Genomic DNA, 12,283 nt, shown 5'->3' on the forward strand with positions numbered 1-12,283 from the left:
TGAGTTGTAAGTATTTCTTTATGGCTCCAGAAAATTATGTCAGTTTAGGTGCCATAATTCTCCATTTCCATCTTTGCATGCGTAACTGGATTTCTTGAATCCTTCAGACATGAATTTCCTGCTGTTCATTATGCTTTCTGTTACTTAAAGAGAATTGCAGTCTGTTCATGAAGTCCTACCTCCAAGTGACTGGTGTGTATTGGCAATATGATTTCTGTTCCACGAAGTTGTAACTGCAGGTCTTTTGAATATAGATCTTTTATTCCTCTCAAAAACAAGTCAAGCAGCACAAGTGGTCGAGGTGTGTTGGGGGTGGCCATGCAACAGAGAGGTGCTCAGAAAAATCTGACACTGCTGAAACGAATGACCTGTCAGTGACTCTCCATGCTGGCCTCTTCTCATACTTCCCTAATTTACTGTCTTCAAAAACATCCTTCAGATTTGAGTGCTATCCCAAAAATATACACCCTTCAGAGCTATTGGAGATGCTTGCTATTCTCTTTTTTTCTCCCAAAAATGTGAAGTTGTGCATTAGCTCTGTTGAAGCCAGAAGATTTGTTAAATTGGTCTTAAATGTCTTTGTTTTGGTGGTTTTTTTGAGGGGATACAGTAGCACAAATTCTAATGCAGATGCACATAAAGAAACCTGTTGCACCGGACGTTGCATTTTTCAGTAGCATAACTGACTTAACCAAAGAGATGTAGTAAGCTTTGCAGCATTGATGTCATCAATTGGCTAAATACTTTTGTTACAGAAACCCAAGCTACTGAAACAAAGGATGTCCCTTTCTAACAAACAGTCGTTCTCCTGTGGTAATGTTTCTATATCCTCTGTCCCCCTTTCACTGGAACCTCAGTGTTCTCCTTGTTATTTGTTCTGAAAGCTTTCCTTTCTGTAAGCCTCTTCCTTTCCGGTCACCCATCCATCCCTTTCTGTAATATCACCCTCTTTGTATAGTTTGTCCTCTAGGGTTGTTCTGCCTTCTCAACACGACCAGTGGAAATCAGCTCTCTCCTGCATTAAATAATTGTTGGAGGTTTCCATCTGATCTCCCCTTTGTACAGTGGGCAGCGTGAAGCTTTTAAAGCCTTTTAAACCACTGGCGAAGCTCTAGGAAACAAACCGACTTTTGGAGTCTGCTCTAAACCAGAGTGGAACCTCTGCTGTTATTCTGTTATTGTTTATGTGTTTGTTTGTCTGTTTTAAGGTAAGCTTGAGTTTAATGAGTGCAGTTCCATAAGTGCAGCAGGTTGTGGGAACACATTGCCATAGCACTGCTGAGAGAATTGAAATGCCACCAAGCTCAGCCTGCACCACATCCCAGCACCTCACAACCATTAACTTGTGCCTCTTCTCAATACTTACCGTTTTCTTTACAGGAGTTTAACTCTTAATAGATCCCCCTGGTTTTTAACATTATCTTTTTCTCTTTTTCTTTTTGTATTTTATGTACCTGCGTCGTTTATTTTGTTTATGTTTTTGTTTGTGTTTATGGCCATGTTCCCATTTCAGAGACCAATGTCCTCTAACCGATGAACAATTGGTTTCAGGGTAAGACCAAATGTTCTCAACAACCACCTCTGTCTAGAATGGCTTTCTTTTCTCACCATCCTGTCAATGTGCTTTGTTTCTGGTTTCTACTTTACACCAAATGATGAGGCAATTATGTGCTAAATCACAGTATCTGTAGGAAACTATTGCTAACAGTTAATGCTAGGATAATTACAGAGGTCCTACTAACACTTCTGTGCTTTCTGCAGGGCAACCAGAATGAGTGTGTACTGTCCCTAATGTGAACTGAGGAAAGTTGTGATCCTCCAAGAGTGCAAAAGAATAGCTTTAGCTTTGTAGTTATTCCAGCAAGGAGCCCTGAAGCAAATTGCCTTCTGACAAGCAATGACCGAAAAGTACAGATGAGTGACTGAACTATTTATAATCTCACACTAATTATGCAGAGCTCGTTGCAGAGCTGTTTTTGAGCAGCTGCTCCTTCCTGGTGCCCTTCTAAGCTGAACTGACAAGTGCATTATAGCCCTTCCTGAACGTGCAGAGGGAAAAGGGCTTGTCTCTGCCAAGGGCCCAAAAGTATTAAAATACATTTCTAGTCCTTGTGTAGCATAAAGATGGTCACCTAGATAGTCAGCTCTCCCCCTACCCTACCTCCAATACAAATTCTTTGTAATTTGAAAATTATAAAGAATTTTTGGATTTCTGTGGCACCTTAAAAGTGGTTATCCACCCCTGGGGAAACACTGAAGTTCTGTTTGAGATCCTTTCCCCCTCTTGTCTGCATGCTAAGGCAAAGGCGCTGTTGTTTCAGCTGTGTCAGTTCCAGAGGAGGTGCTGGTGGCAGCAGGCAGCCTGCATTGGCTGCTTTATTGTCTGAGATCAAGTGATGGCAGTGACATATCTGCTGTCCCTCAATCTCCCTGTCATCCAGAGGCCTGAGAAATGAGTAAATCACGTGCAGTGGTTTTGGGGGGTGAGAGGTAGGATCAAACAACCAAACCAATGAATCCAGGCTGTCAGACCAGGAAAACATGTCTGGAGTCCAGGTTGCTCTGGAGGTGCCATCAGGTGGAACCCCTGCAAGCCATCCAGAGGGTTGTACATATCCTGAGCATGTCACCTGGCTGCTGTTGGAGCATTCTCCCAGAAGGAGGTTCCAGCCAGCAAGAAGATAGGAAAAGGTTTACAAAATTAACCTTTCAATCTGCTGCTCCCTACCGAGCCAAATGCAAAGTCATGCTGATGGTGAATGTCAGTGTCATGAGCTCTCCTGTGGAAATGCTGAAGTTTTTGGCACCACAGTTCCGCATGAAAGCAACTGTTGCTGTAATTCCATGTTGAAGTTAAATCTTAACAGTGGTGTAAGTCATCACAATGAAGTTTGGTTTTCCAGCTCCCAGGATGTCCTTTGCTGAGGGAAGGAAGTGACTAATTTCTTACCAGCAAGCAGGCACTTCCCAGTTTGCCCTCCTGCTTCCACTTAACAAAGCAGACGGTCAGTTTGATCTCTTGCTTTACAGTCTGCCTGGCCCCACGAAGAGCCTGTTACTGACACAGCTGAGCAGGACAGAAAGAACAGGGGAAGCTCACTGCTGTCTCGGTGACTTTCCTATTTCAAATGTGATCACCAGGGACTGCCAAGCCAGGCCCAGTCTGAGGAAGCATTACCTTCTCTTTACAAACTCCATGTGTTGTTCAGCCCACCCCAGTGCTGTGGCTGAGGGGCATTGGCTCAGTGCCCCAGTAGCCTGTGGCCAGTCTCCCCTTGTCTCTGCTAGCCCTCAGCAGTGCTGGGCATCCTGTCTGGAGCAGAGCAGCCAGAGGTTTGGAAGTTTGTATGGAGCTGCCCCTTCCACTAGCCAGCCATGGTCTGGATGACTTTATTGTGCAAGCATCAGAGGCTTTCACATCTCAAAAGGCCCTGTGTTATCCTACACCTTCAGTGTATGTAGGTCTAGTGAAGAAATAGCCCCTGAATCATATGCAGGTGGATACCCCAAAAGACTTGTGTGTATATTTGTCCCTGTAATGCACTGTAACTCACTCAGAGAAAACCAAGAATGTGGCACATTGACTGCTTCTGTGGGCACTGAGGGCCTGCTTGTGGCCCGGAGATAAGGTGGCTGTGGAACACACCCGTGTCTGCCCTTTTCTCTGAGTGATACTGTGTTATCTGGGGTACCTGCGTGGTGGAGGGGGTGGTCAGACAGGGGAACACATCGTGAATGTAAATAAAGAAACTGAAATAAATATTGCCATGATTAAAATAGCTGGTCTCTTCAGAAGCTGGCTCGATATCCATTTGGTAAAATGGGAGTCTCAGAGAAATCAGACAAGGAAAGAACATTGCTAATATCAAACCTCTCACTGCTCCCATCCTGCAATCGTGAGCTTCCCCTGGCAGCTCACTGAGGTCCCCTTTCCTAGGGATTTGAGCTCTGCTGTCTCAGGGGATGCCCTGAGGAAAAGGAGCATTCTGAAAGACCGGGCCAATATTGTAAAGTCATCAGAAAGTGGCTGCAGAATCCTTCCCTGTCACATTGCAGTTCTGACCCAGTTTTGCACCTGTGGATGTGTTTCACTTGGCAGACTCCTTGTAATTACTTGCCTTCCTATTTCGTGGCTGTGTTCTTCCCACCACAATTCTGGAGCAGCGCAGTCCCACTGCAGCGAGGTGGGCACCAATGAGGACTCACTGCCCTGACTTTGTCTTGGTTCAGTGCAGCACATGAGCCTGGGTGATGCCATGCAGCTCTCAGAAGGGTGCTGCTGGGCTTTTGGCTGCAGCCTGAGATCTGCTAAGTGAAGTAACTTTCATGAGGTTAGATTTGAATAGGAGGGACAAGCGTAGAATATTTATTTCTCTTATTTGAATCAGCTCTGTCTTGCCTTCCCCTCTGTCACAGTGGGTGGCTTAAAGGTCTTTGTGGTGCTTGAGTGACAGGCTGTTTTGGTATGTAGTTGCTTAGTAAGTTAATTAACCTGCAGCTAAATCCAGGCAATGGCTAACTCAAGCTGTTTTTTATATTTAAACAAACTGCATCTAATCTTTCCAATGTATTTTGCTGAGCATGTACTTAAATAAGCATGACCCTGCAGCCTTTGTCTTGAATGCTTCCTGTTTGATAATTGCGATGATCTGAGAGATATAATTAAGGGATTCTTAATTTTCCATAATTGGGGTTTGCAGGTACAGTAATTTGGACACAATTTACAATATTAAAAAAACTCACGAATTAAATGAATCTGCTTGGAGGAACATTCAAGTGGTGTGCTTGTTGAAAACTGTAGTAACTTCTCTTTCCGCTCTTCAAGGTTTTCAGATGTCATCCTGGCAACAATTTTGGCTACAAAGTCAGATATGTGTGGCAAAAAATTTGAACTGAAGATTGATAATGTTCGCTTTGTTGGCCACCCTACGTTGCTTCAGCATGCCCTTGGGCAGGTATGGTAAGAGAGCTGCTTGCAGGCATGCTTTTTTTTCCAGTTGTGTATCTTAGTTAGGGGACTTAAAATTCAGAACGGATATGTTTTCTTTTGATCCTGCTTCTTCCTGATTTCTGATTCTTCACAGTGCTTGGAGCTGTCTGTATGTATTTCCAGGTAACCACAGCGAGTGGCAAACTGAGGAAGCTGTGTCAGTGGTTCCCAGAATAGCCCATCTGCTTACTTAAGAAAAGCTGTGTGGATAAAGAGAAGTAGTAATGAACAGTCCACCCCAAAATCCATGTTTCTTATGATGCCAGTAGGGTTTTTGCACCTCCAATTAGCATGGCAGAAAGAAAAAAACAACCGAACAAAACAAAACCCTCACAGATGTTAGAAAGAGGTCTAAAGTTTTCTCATGGACAAATTTAGGCTGCTGTTTGTATTGAGACCTTGATCTGTGGCCTGTGTTTTATCCGATTGGAATGAAAGCAATTGCCACCCAGCTTATGGAAAAGGCCCTGCTTAACTCTAGGAAAGAATTTGCGTGGTTCTATATAGAAAATAATCCCTTTCCCATTCTTTCGTCCTGACAGACCGTGAAAATGAAGTAGGCCTGGTAATTTCTGAATACAACACTAATCTGTATCACTGAACTGCTTTCATCTCATTTTTCACCAAATTTACAAAACTGTTCGGTTTTTCTGGCAGAGATCTGCTTGCCAATTCTGTCATCCTTTCTGTCTATAATTAGAGGTGCAAACAGATTGTTGGCAACTGCTGCTTGATATTTAGAGGATCGGATTGCTGTAGGACTGCTTTCATCCAAGTAAGAAGCTGGCATCAAGCATCAAAAGCTGCTGGTGTTCCACTTCCGAAACTCATTCGTAAGCCTACAGGAAATGTGACTGAATATCACCGAGGCTCAACCCTCAAATGTTTAAGATGCTTTGGAAGACAAAATTCAAGTGCCCCCAAGCTGTGCAAGTACTTCAGAAAGCCTAGTCTGTGCTTAGAACAACAGTGCCCACTTACCCTAGGGCACCAAAAGTGCTGGTGGGAGAAAGCTAGTTGGTCAGGTGTTGGGAAGCTGAAGCAGGTTTGCAAGATAATTCGTGTTTTGCCATTCATGGTTCTAGCTCAGACACATGCAGCAAACAGCAACAGAGAGACAAGGTGTTACCTTGTGTTGTTGTCAAAGAAACTCCCATCTCAGTGTGTATGAGGCTTTGTGAAATGATGGAGGAAAGGACTAAGGAACGGAGGAGAGAAGAGGGGGATGCTCTGGATCTTTTGCATTGCTGTCTGGGCAATCCCACACAGGCAGCACCCCCCCGAGATGGGACACAGAGGTGTGTGTCTGACTGCTGTGGTCAGGGTCTGTCACCAACCCCACAGGAGGCGAGAGATGAACCAGGCCCAGGGCCTGGAGCCAGGAGCAAGGGGAGATGGAGCCGGAGGCAGGGCTGGAGGATGGGGCTGCTGTGTACTTGGTGGGGTCCATCCAGGAAACAAGCTACCCACAGCACAGCTCCAATCCTTGGACAATCCTTTGGACAGGGATCGAAGGCCCCAGACTGAGCCTTAGCATGGCTCCTGGGCCATAGGCTGAAGTGGGGACCCAAGTGGTGCTGGTCAATGATGCTGAGACCTTTTGGTGCCCTCGGGGCCCTGACAGCAGTGGCCATGAAATTTCTCTTCATTTTCAGTTTGTCTAAATGAAATTGCATCTGGGTAAATAAACAACATGACAGTGTGCAGGAAACACCTTCTTGTTGCTTCTAGTAGAATCTTTTTCTTGGGTGTGTTCTTATCACCCTAGCAGGCACTTTCTAGTTTCCAGAATGTTCTGAACGTGGCAGCCATCTTTGCTGCTTCACTTGGGATAAATCAGGGACCCTTTGGCAGTTAGGAAGAAGCTAGATTGTTTCTTTCTTTTCCCATGGTGCAGAAGCAGTGGCTGGAGTAACCTGACAGTCTCTGGTTTGAATTCCTTTGGTGTTCATACCACAGTCAGTTACTGCACAGGACAGCTCAGCAAATTCTTCCTCAGATGAGATTCAGAAACTACAAAAGCACCGGTATTTAATTATAGGTGTCAGACTGCCTTTTATGTAGTGATGTTCTGAATTCTTCAAATTCTTTCACCATTTTCTATTCCATTTTAGTATTTGATTCTTTTTTTCTTGCACAAGCGGTGAGGTGAAAATTAGCTCAATTCCAGCTGATGTTAATTGTGGTGGTTTCTTTGATTTTAAGGAAGAATCAGACCTTGCACATAAATGCTTCTAAATCTTTATTGAAGTTCACAAGACATCCTAGAACCTGTAGCTTGAGAAGAAATGGACACAACAAGGTGATTTGGAATTGGGGCAGTTCTAGAGCATAGCTGTTCGGATGAAAGCAGTAGCTTTAATCATGATGCAGTCCAAATGGGGGCTTTGAGGGATTTTTAGAAAGAGAGAAATAGATGTGGATGGGGCTGAGAAATTTTCTGTGCTAACAGTATATGACAGTTGTGCTGAGGAAAGTTGCTGGGTAGGTCCCTAATGGTACTAAGATGCAATACAGGACACCTCTCAGACTGCTGCACACTCCTATTGTTCTGACCAAAATGCTTTATCAGCTTCTTGGAAAATGTAGAACAACTGTGACACTTCAAAAAATAACATGGTTTTATTTTTTGCAAGTCATTTTTGATGTTCTAATTCAATTTGTCTGTCCTCTCAGCAAACTGTTACTTGGCTGATTTAGGCTTTTCATTTTTTTTCTTTTTTTTTTTTTTTCTCTCTTATTTCTCCCTTCATTACCGGTTCCAAAGCACACAAGCCTATGGAATTCTTCTAAATCTTTTTCAGGTATCCAAAACAGATCCTTCACCAAAGAGGGAGATGCCCACTATGATCCTCTTCAATGTCGTGTTTGCCCTAAGGGTAAGGACTGTCCCTTGTCACCGGGGAGTGGGATGCACCTCAGCTGTGTAACAGAGTGCAGCAGGCTCATGTTCCAGTGGTCTCTCTTGAAATATTTGGTGTCTGATTTCACTTGGAGATTTTCACTTCAAACAACAAAAATAAACAGTATAGAACATCACACTGAGAAGTGGGAAGCTTTTTCAGCCTGGTGCTCTATATAGCTCAAGCACAGTTATTCTCTTCAGGACATACTGTAGAGCTGTTTTTTTCTTTGTTTTATTTTAAATAGCCATAGGGTAGAGGCTTGCAAGATATCACTTTGCAAATGATATATGACCTCTGTTGCAAATCTTGCTCATGTCTTGTCATTTGTGATTTGTGAAACGGTGACCTGCTGTGATTTTTCTAACAGTGCCATTGAATCCTGTCCAAGCTAGCTGTGTGGAAAGGCAGCCTGTGTCTTCCTGTGCTGTGTGCCAGATGCTGTTCTCTGTTTTCCTTCTGCCCAGAATAAGCCCAGATCCATTGTAGTGCACTGGCATGTTGCTGGGCCTTTGTGGCTCCGTGCAACTTTGACCTTGGTGTCCGATTCTGCTCCAGAATCAGAGCAGCAGCACGCACAGACAGTGGCACTTGTGGCCAGCCTTGTGAGTGACGGCCTTGCCATGGCTTTGGTTAGCTGAAGCTTGCTCAGTGCAGAGCCATCAGAAATCTGCTCTGTGCACTCTGGAGCCATCACACCTTACTGGAAAGGTTTACTAGCTTGGATTCAGACCTGGATGGGGGGCAGCTCCGTGTGCTATGCGGTGCTCTGGGTTCTGGGAAGGTGTGTCGCTTGGGCCAGGAGTTATGTGGGCTGGATCAGAAGGAATGGGTTTGAGTCCTTGGACCTGTTTTGCCAGTTGTTTGTTTTTTTCCCATTATGTGGAGCATTCTAATTCAGTGCTTCTCTGAATAACAGACAATTGAGTCTATGGAAATAATAAATTAGGCACTTGACTTTGTCCAACGATGTAAATTATGTAGTTGCATCCTCTCCCCACCCCCCCCTTTTCCCTCTTTCTTCTCATAGTGCTTTGAGTGAGGCCACGTTCCTGGGGTAATGGTCTTGCAGTTTCACCTAAAACTGGTCTGTGGATGAAGGTGCTCTTGATTTGATGCCTGAAGAGTTTTCTTGGCAGTCCTTGTGTGTTTGGACAAAAGCTGTTCCTTTTTATAACCCTGATGCTTTTCTTGAAATGATATGTCAGAACAACCCTGTTTTGTGCCCATAGTCATGCTGTGTGATGCACTGTGCTGTTGCCTCCAGGCTTCTTTTACAATTCAGTGGGAGGTGTTTGGAAGCTGCCACTTCTTAGGCATGAGATCTCTGTAAAAGAAGGAACATGCCAGGGAGCAGCTGGCTGTAGCATTCTGATTGAAGTGAAGGAACATGTGAGGAATAAATGAATTTTAATGCTAAACAAAAAGCTGGAGAAGTTATGTTTTCCTTTTTTCTCCTCAGATCTAATCTATTGATAAGAAGTTAGGATCTGTGTCAAGAGATCCTGACTTGGTTAATTTGATAGCATAAAACTATAGAAATTTCATTATGTTCACACATTGATTTCTGAGCTCTGGCTCTTTGCAGCCCACATATTACATCTGTGGAGCCATCATACTATTTTTGTGCCTTGTATACATGTGAAAGGAACATTTTTAAATGAGAGCTGGAATAACTGTCCTTCTAGAGATGGTTGATTTTGGCTTGACCACGACTTTGGATACGGTGTCATGATTTAAAAGCCTCCAATTACCTGGCTGTGAAGTACTTGTAGTACTTTTCTTACTGCTGGCTTTCCAGTGGTGACTAACATATGCGTACCCACAGTCCAAGTGGCTTTTCCTCAGTGAAAGAACAAGGCTTCACAACTGACAGTTATGCCAGCAAGTTATGCCAGTCCGAATCAAGCAAGAAGTTGTTCCTCAAGTTCTGCTGAGGACCCAGTGTTGTGCTATGGGATATTGTTAGGTTAGGAGGTGCTAAGTTTGAATAGAAGCTGATTTTGTATTTCACACACTGGCAGACATTGGCTTCAAAAGTCTTGATCTTCTAGTAAAGCATCCTGCTTTGATTGTAAGTAGGTAACTGGACATGCAGACACTTTTGCATGTTGAGGAAGCAGGAGTGCTGCAAACAATGCTGCTTCACTCACAGCATTGCCAGGGCTTGGTGAGGTGTTTATTTAGAATCTGGTTTAGTGATTCTAGGGAAAACTTGCTTTTTTGTTGGCAGAGTGAGGATACTGATGTAGTTTAATGCGGCAGTGAATGGTATTTGCCAAATAAGACACTCATACTTCGTAGAGAACTGTCAAGGTTTTGGAAAGTGCTGTGCGTAAAGCAAGTGGAAATTTGTGCACTGCAAAGTGTGGGTGGAGGTATTCTGAGATAAAGAGAGTCCATCTGCAGCAGGCAGACAGCAGGCAAAGTCCCAAAAGCTATAATCAGCACCCATCCTGCTGTGTTAAGCTTCAGGGCTACAACGTGTCGTGACTCAGCAAGAACAGCAGAATTCAGAAGTGTTGACTCATGGTTTGCTAGTTTACGTGCCAAGTTATCACTTGCTAGAACTGTAAATTCCTCTGAATATCTTAACAAACATGAGGCAGCTGTGTGCTGTGCACTCCCTGACTAGAGCCACCAAGTCCCCCCTTGTCAGCTGTCCTTATGTGATAGATTTTTCCAGCACAAAGGGGACTGGCACAAATGTAGTGTTTGTAACGAGCCGTATTCATGAAATGCTTTGGAATGTAATCCCACATTCATTGTGGTTCGGATCAAAGTGTTGATCATGCGTTGGTGCTTCTAATAAAATTAGCATTTGTCTTGTGAGGAGTAAGAGAATCGCAGTATAAACAGTGTTGAAGGCACTGCTGTCCCTGCACTCCCAGTGAGCTGAATGTCATGATGTTTAGGACAAGGAGGGAGGGTTTTAAACTATGGGAGATTTAGATTGGATGTCAGGGGGAAACTGTTCACCAAGAGAGTGGTGAAGTGCTGGAACAGGCTGCCCAGAGGGGCCCTGGAGATAGCCCTGGAGGTGTTCAGGCCAGGTTGAGTGGGGCCCTGGGCAGCCTGTTCTAGCACATGGTTTAGAGGTTAGCAGACCTGCCTGTGGCGCAGGGATTGAAACTTGATCATCCTTGAGGTCCCTTTCCAACCCATTCTGTGATTCTATGTTCCTCCTTTTCAAACAACTTGATATTTTCTTCCCGGATGTGTACAATTGAGTTCTTTGCTTTCTCTGATAGCAAAAGGCCCAGAAACAACTGGAAAAAATAAAACAGCTTTGAGTCACATGCTCCAAGCACTGCGTTAATTTCTTGTGTAAGGAAAAGCTTAGAAATCCCTCATCCTGCTCTTCCTTACCTGTGGATATCTCTGACAGCTTTTTTGCTCTCGGAGAAAATTCCTTTTTTCCGCCTGTTGCCAAAGGCTGACCGTGGTATCTGCTGAAGATGATTACTTTGATTGCTTCTGATTACTTACCATCACTTTAGTTCCATAAATGTGATTGTGGCTGACTTTCTGTGTTGCCTGCAGGCCAATGCAGATCCATCAGTGATAAACTGCCTACACAACCTTTCCCGTCGGATCGCCATCGTCCTGCAGCACGAGGAGCGCCGCTGCCAATACCTGACCAGGGAGGCCAAACTCATCTTAGCTATTCAGGATGAAGTGTCTGCCATGTCAGAAAGTGAGTACTGAGCTTGGATTGGACAGGAATATGTTTGTCAGGAGTACTTTTTCAGAAAAGTGCTGATGGAGCCTTTTGTGGCTGGGATCAGGACGTGCACGTTTTGGTGCTCCTTAGCATTCTGACAGCTTTTGATTGCATTTTGCCTCATCCAAGATCACAATTCCTGTGCAGAGATGTCAGCTTTAAAAGTGAAGTAGTTTGGCTGCTTTCTCTGCTATCTTAGTTCAGAGCAATCACTGGAGAGTGTGCACTGAATGTTTGAATTTGCCTGTCAGACTGAGATGGAAGAACTCGTGTGGTGCAGCTTCATTCAACCTAGAGCAAGCCTGGCACGTGCAAGTGCTGTGTCCCAAGTCACCAGACGTCTTGTGTAGAAATTTTCCCTGTTTACACGGCCAACAGATTGTATTACAGCATTTTTATTGACTATGCTTTATAGCAATTAACTAAAATAATAAGCACAGTCAGGGTGAACTGACTGCCCCGTCTGATGCACCGTCTTGCTGCAGGTGTTGAAAACTAGAGTTAGTATGTATAAAACCAAAACCATTTAATATCGTTGCTTGTCAAGTTCACAAATATGTGTGTTTAGCTGAGTTGAGCATCAGAAGAAGCTGACATTAATTCACTTTATTATCTTGACACTTAACTTGGATTATCATAAAAGCTTTGAAATAGAAGTGTAAATCA

The 12,283-nt window shown here is 44.0% G+C and overlaps 1 protein-coding gene across 5 annotated transcripts in view; it reads left to right on the forward strand.

Moving 5' to 3' along the window:
- Positions 1-12,283, forward strand: part of NPRL3 (NPR3 like, GATOR1 complex subunit) — a 39,150-nt gene that overhangs the window by 4,549 nt on the left and 22,318 nt on the right. For 2 of the 5 annotated variants that reach the window (XM_042828036.1, XM_042828033.1), the window contains exons 3-6: positions 1,514-1,552; positions 4,826-4,955; positions 7,795-7,869; positions 11,437-11,590. In XM_042828036.1, the coding sequence (XP_042683970.1) occupies positions 1,514-1,552; positions 4,826-4,955; positions 7,795-7,869; positions 11,437-11,590 (398 nt within the window). The other 3 variants (XM_042828035.1, XM_042828034.1, XM_042828037.1) reach the window with 3 other exon arrangements.

Source organism: Centrocercus urophasianus, unplaced genomic scaffold (assembly GCF_019232065.1).
Source record: "Centrocercus urophasianus isolate 14NV4802_14NV808 unplaced genomic scaffold, USGS_Curo_1.0 seq_29, whole genome shotgun sequence".
NCBI lineage: Eukaryota > Metazoa > Chordata > Aves > Galliformes > Phasianidae > Centrocercus > Centrocercus urophasianus.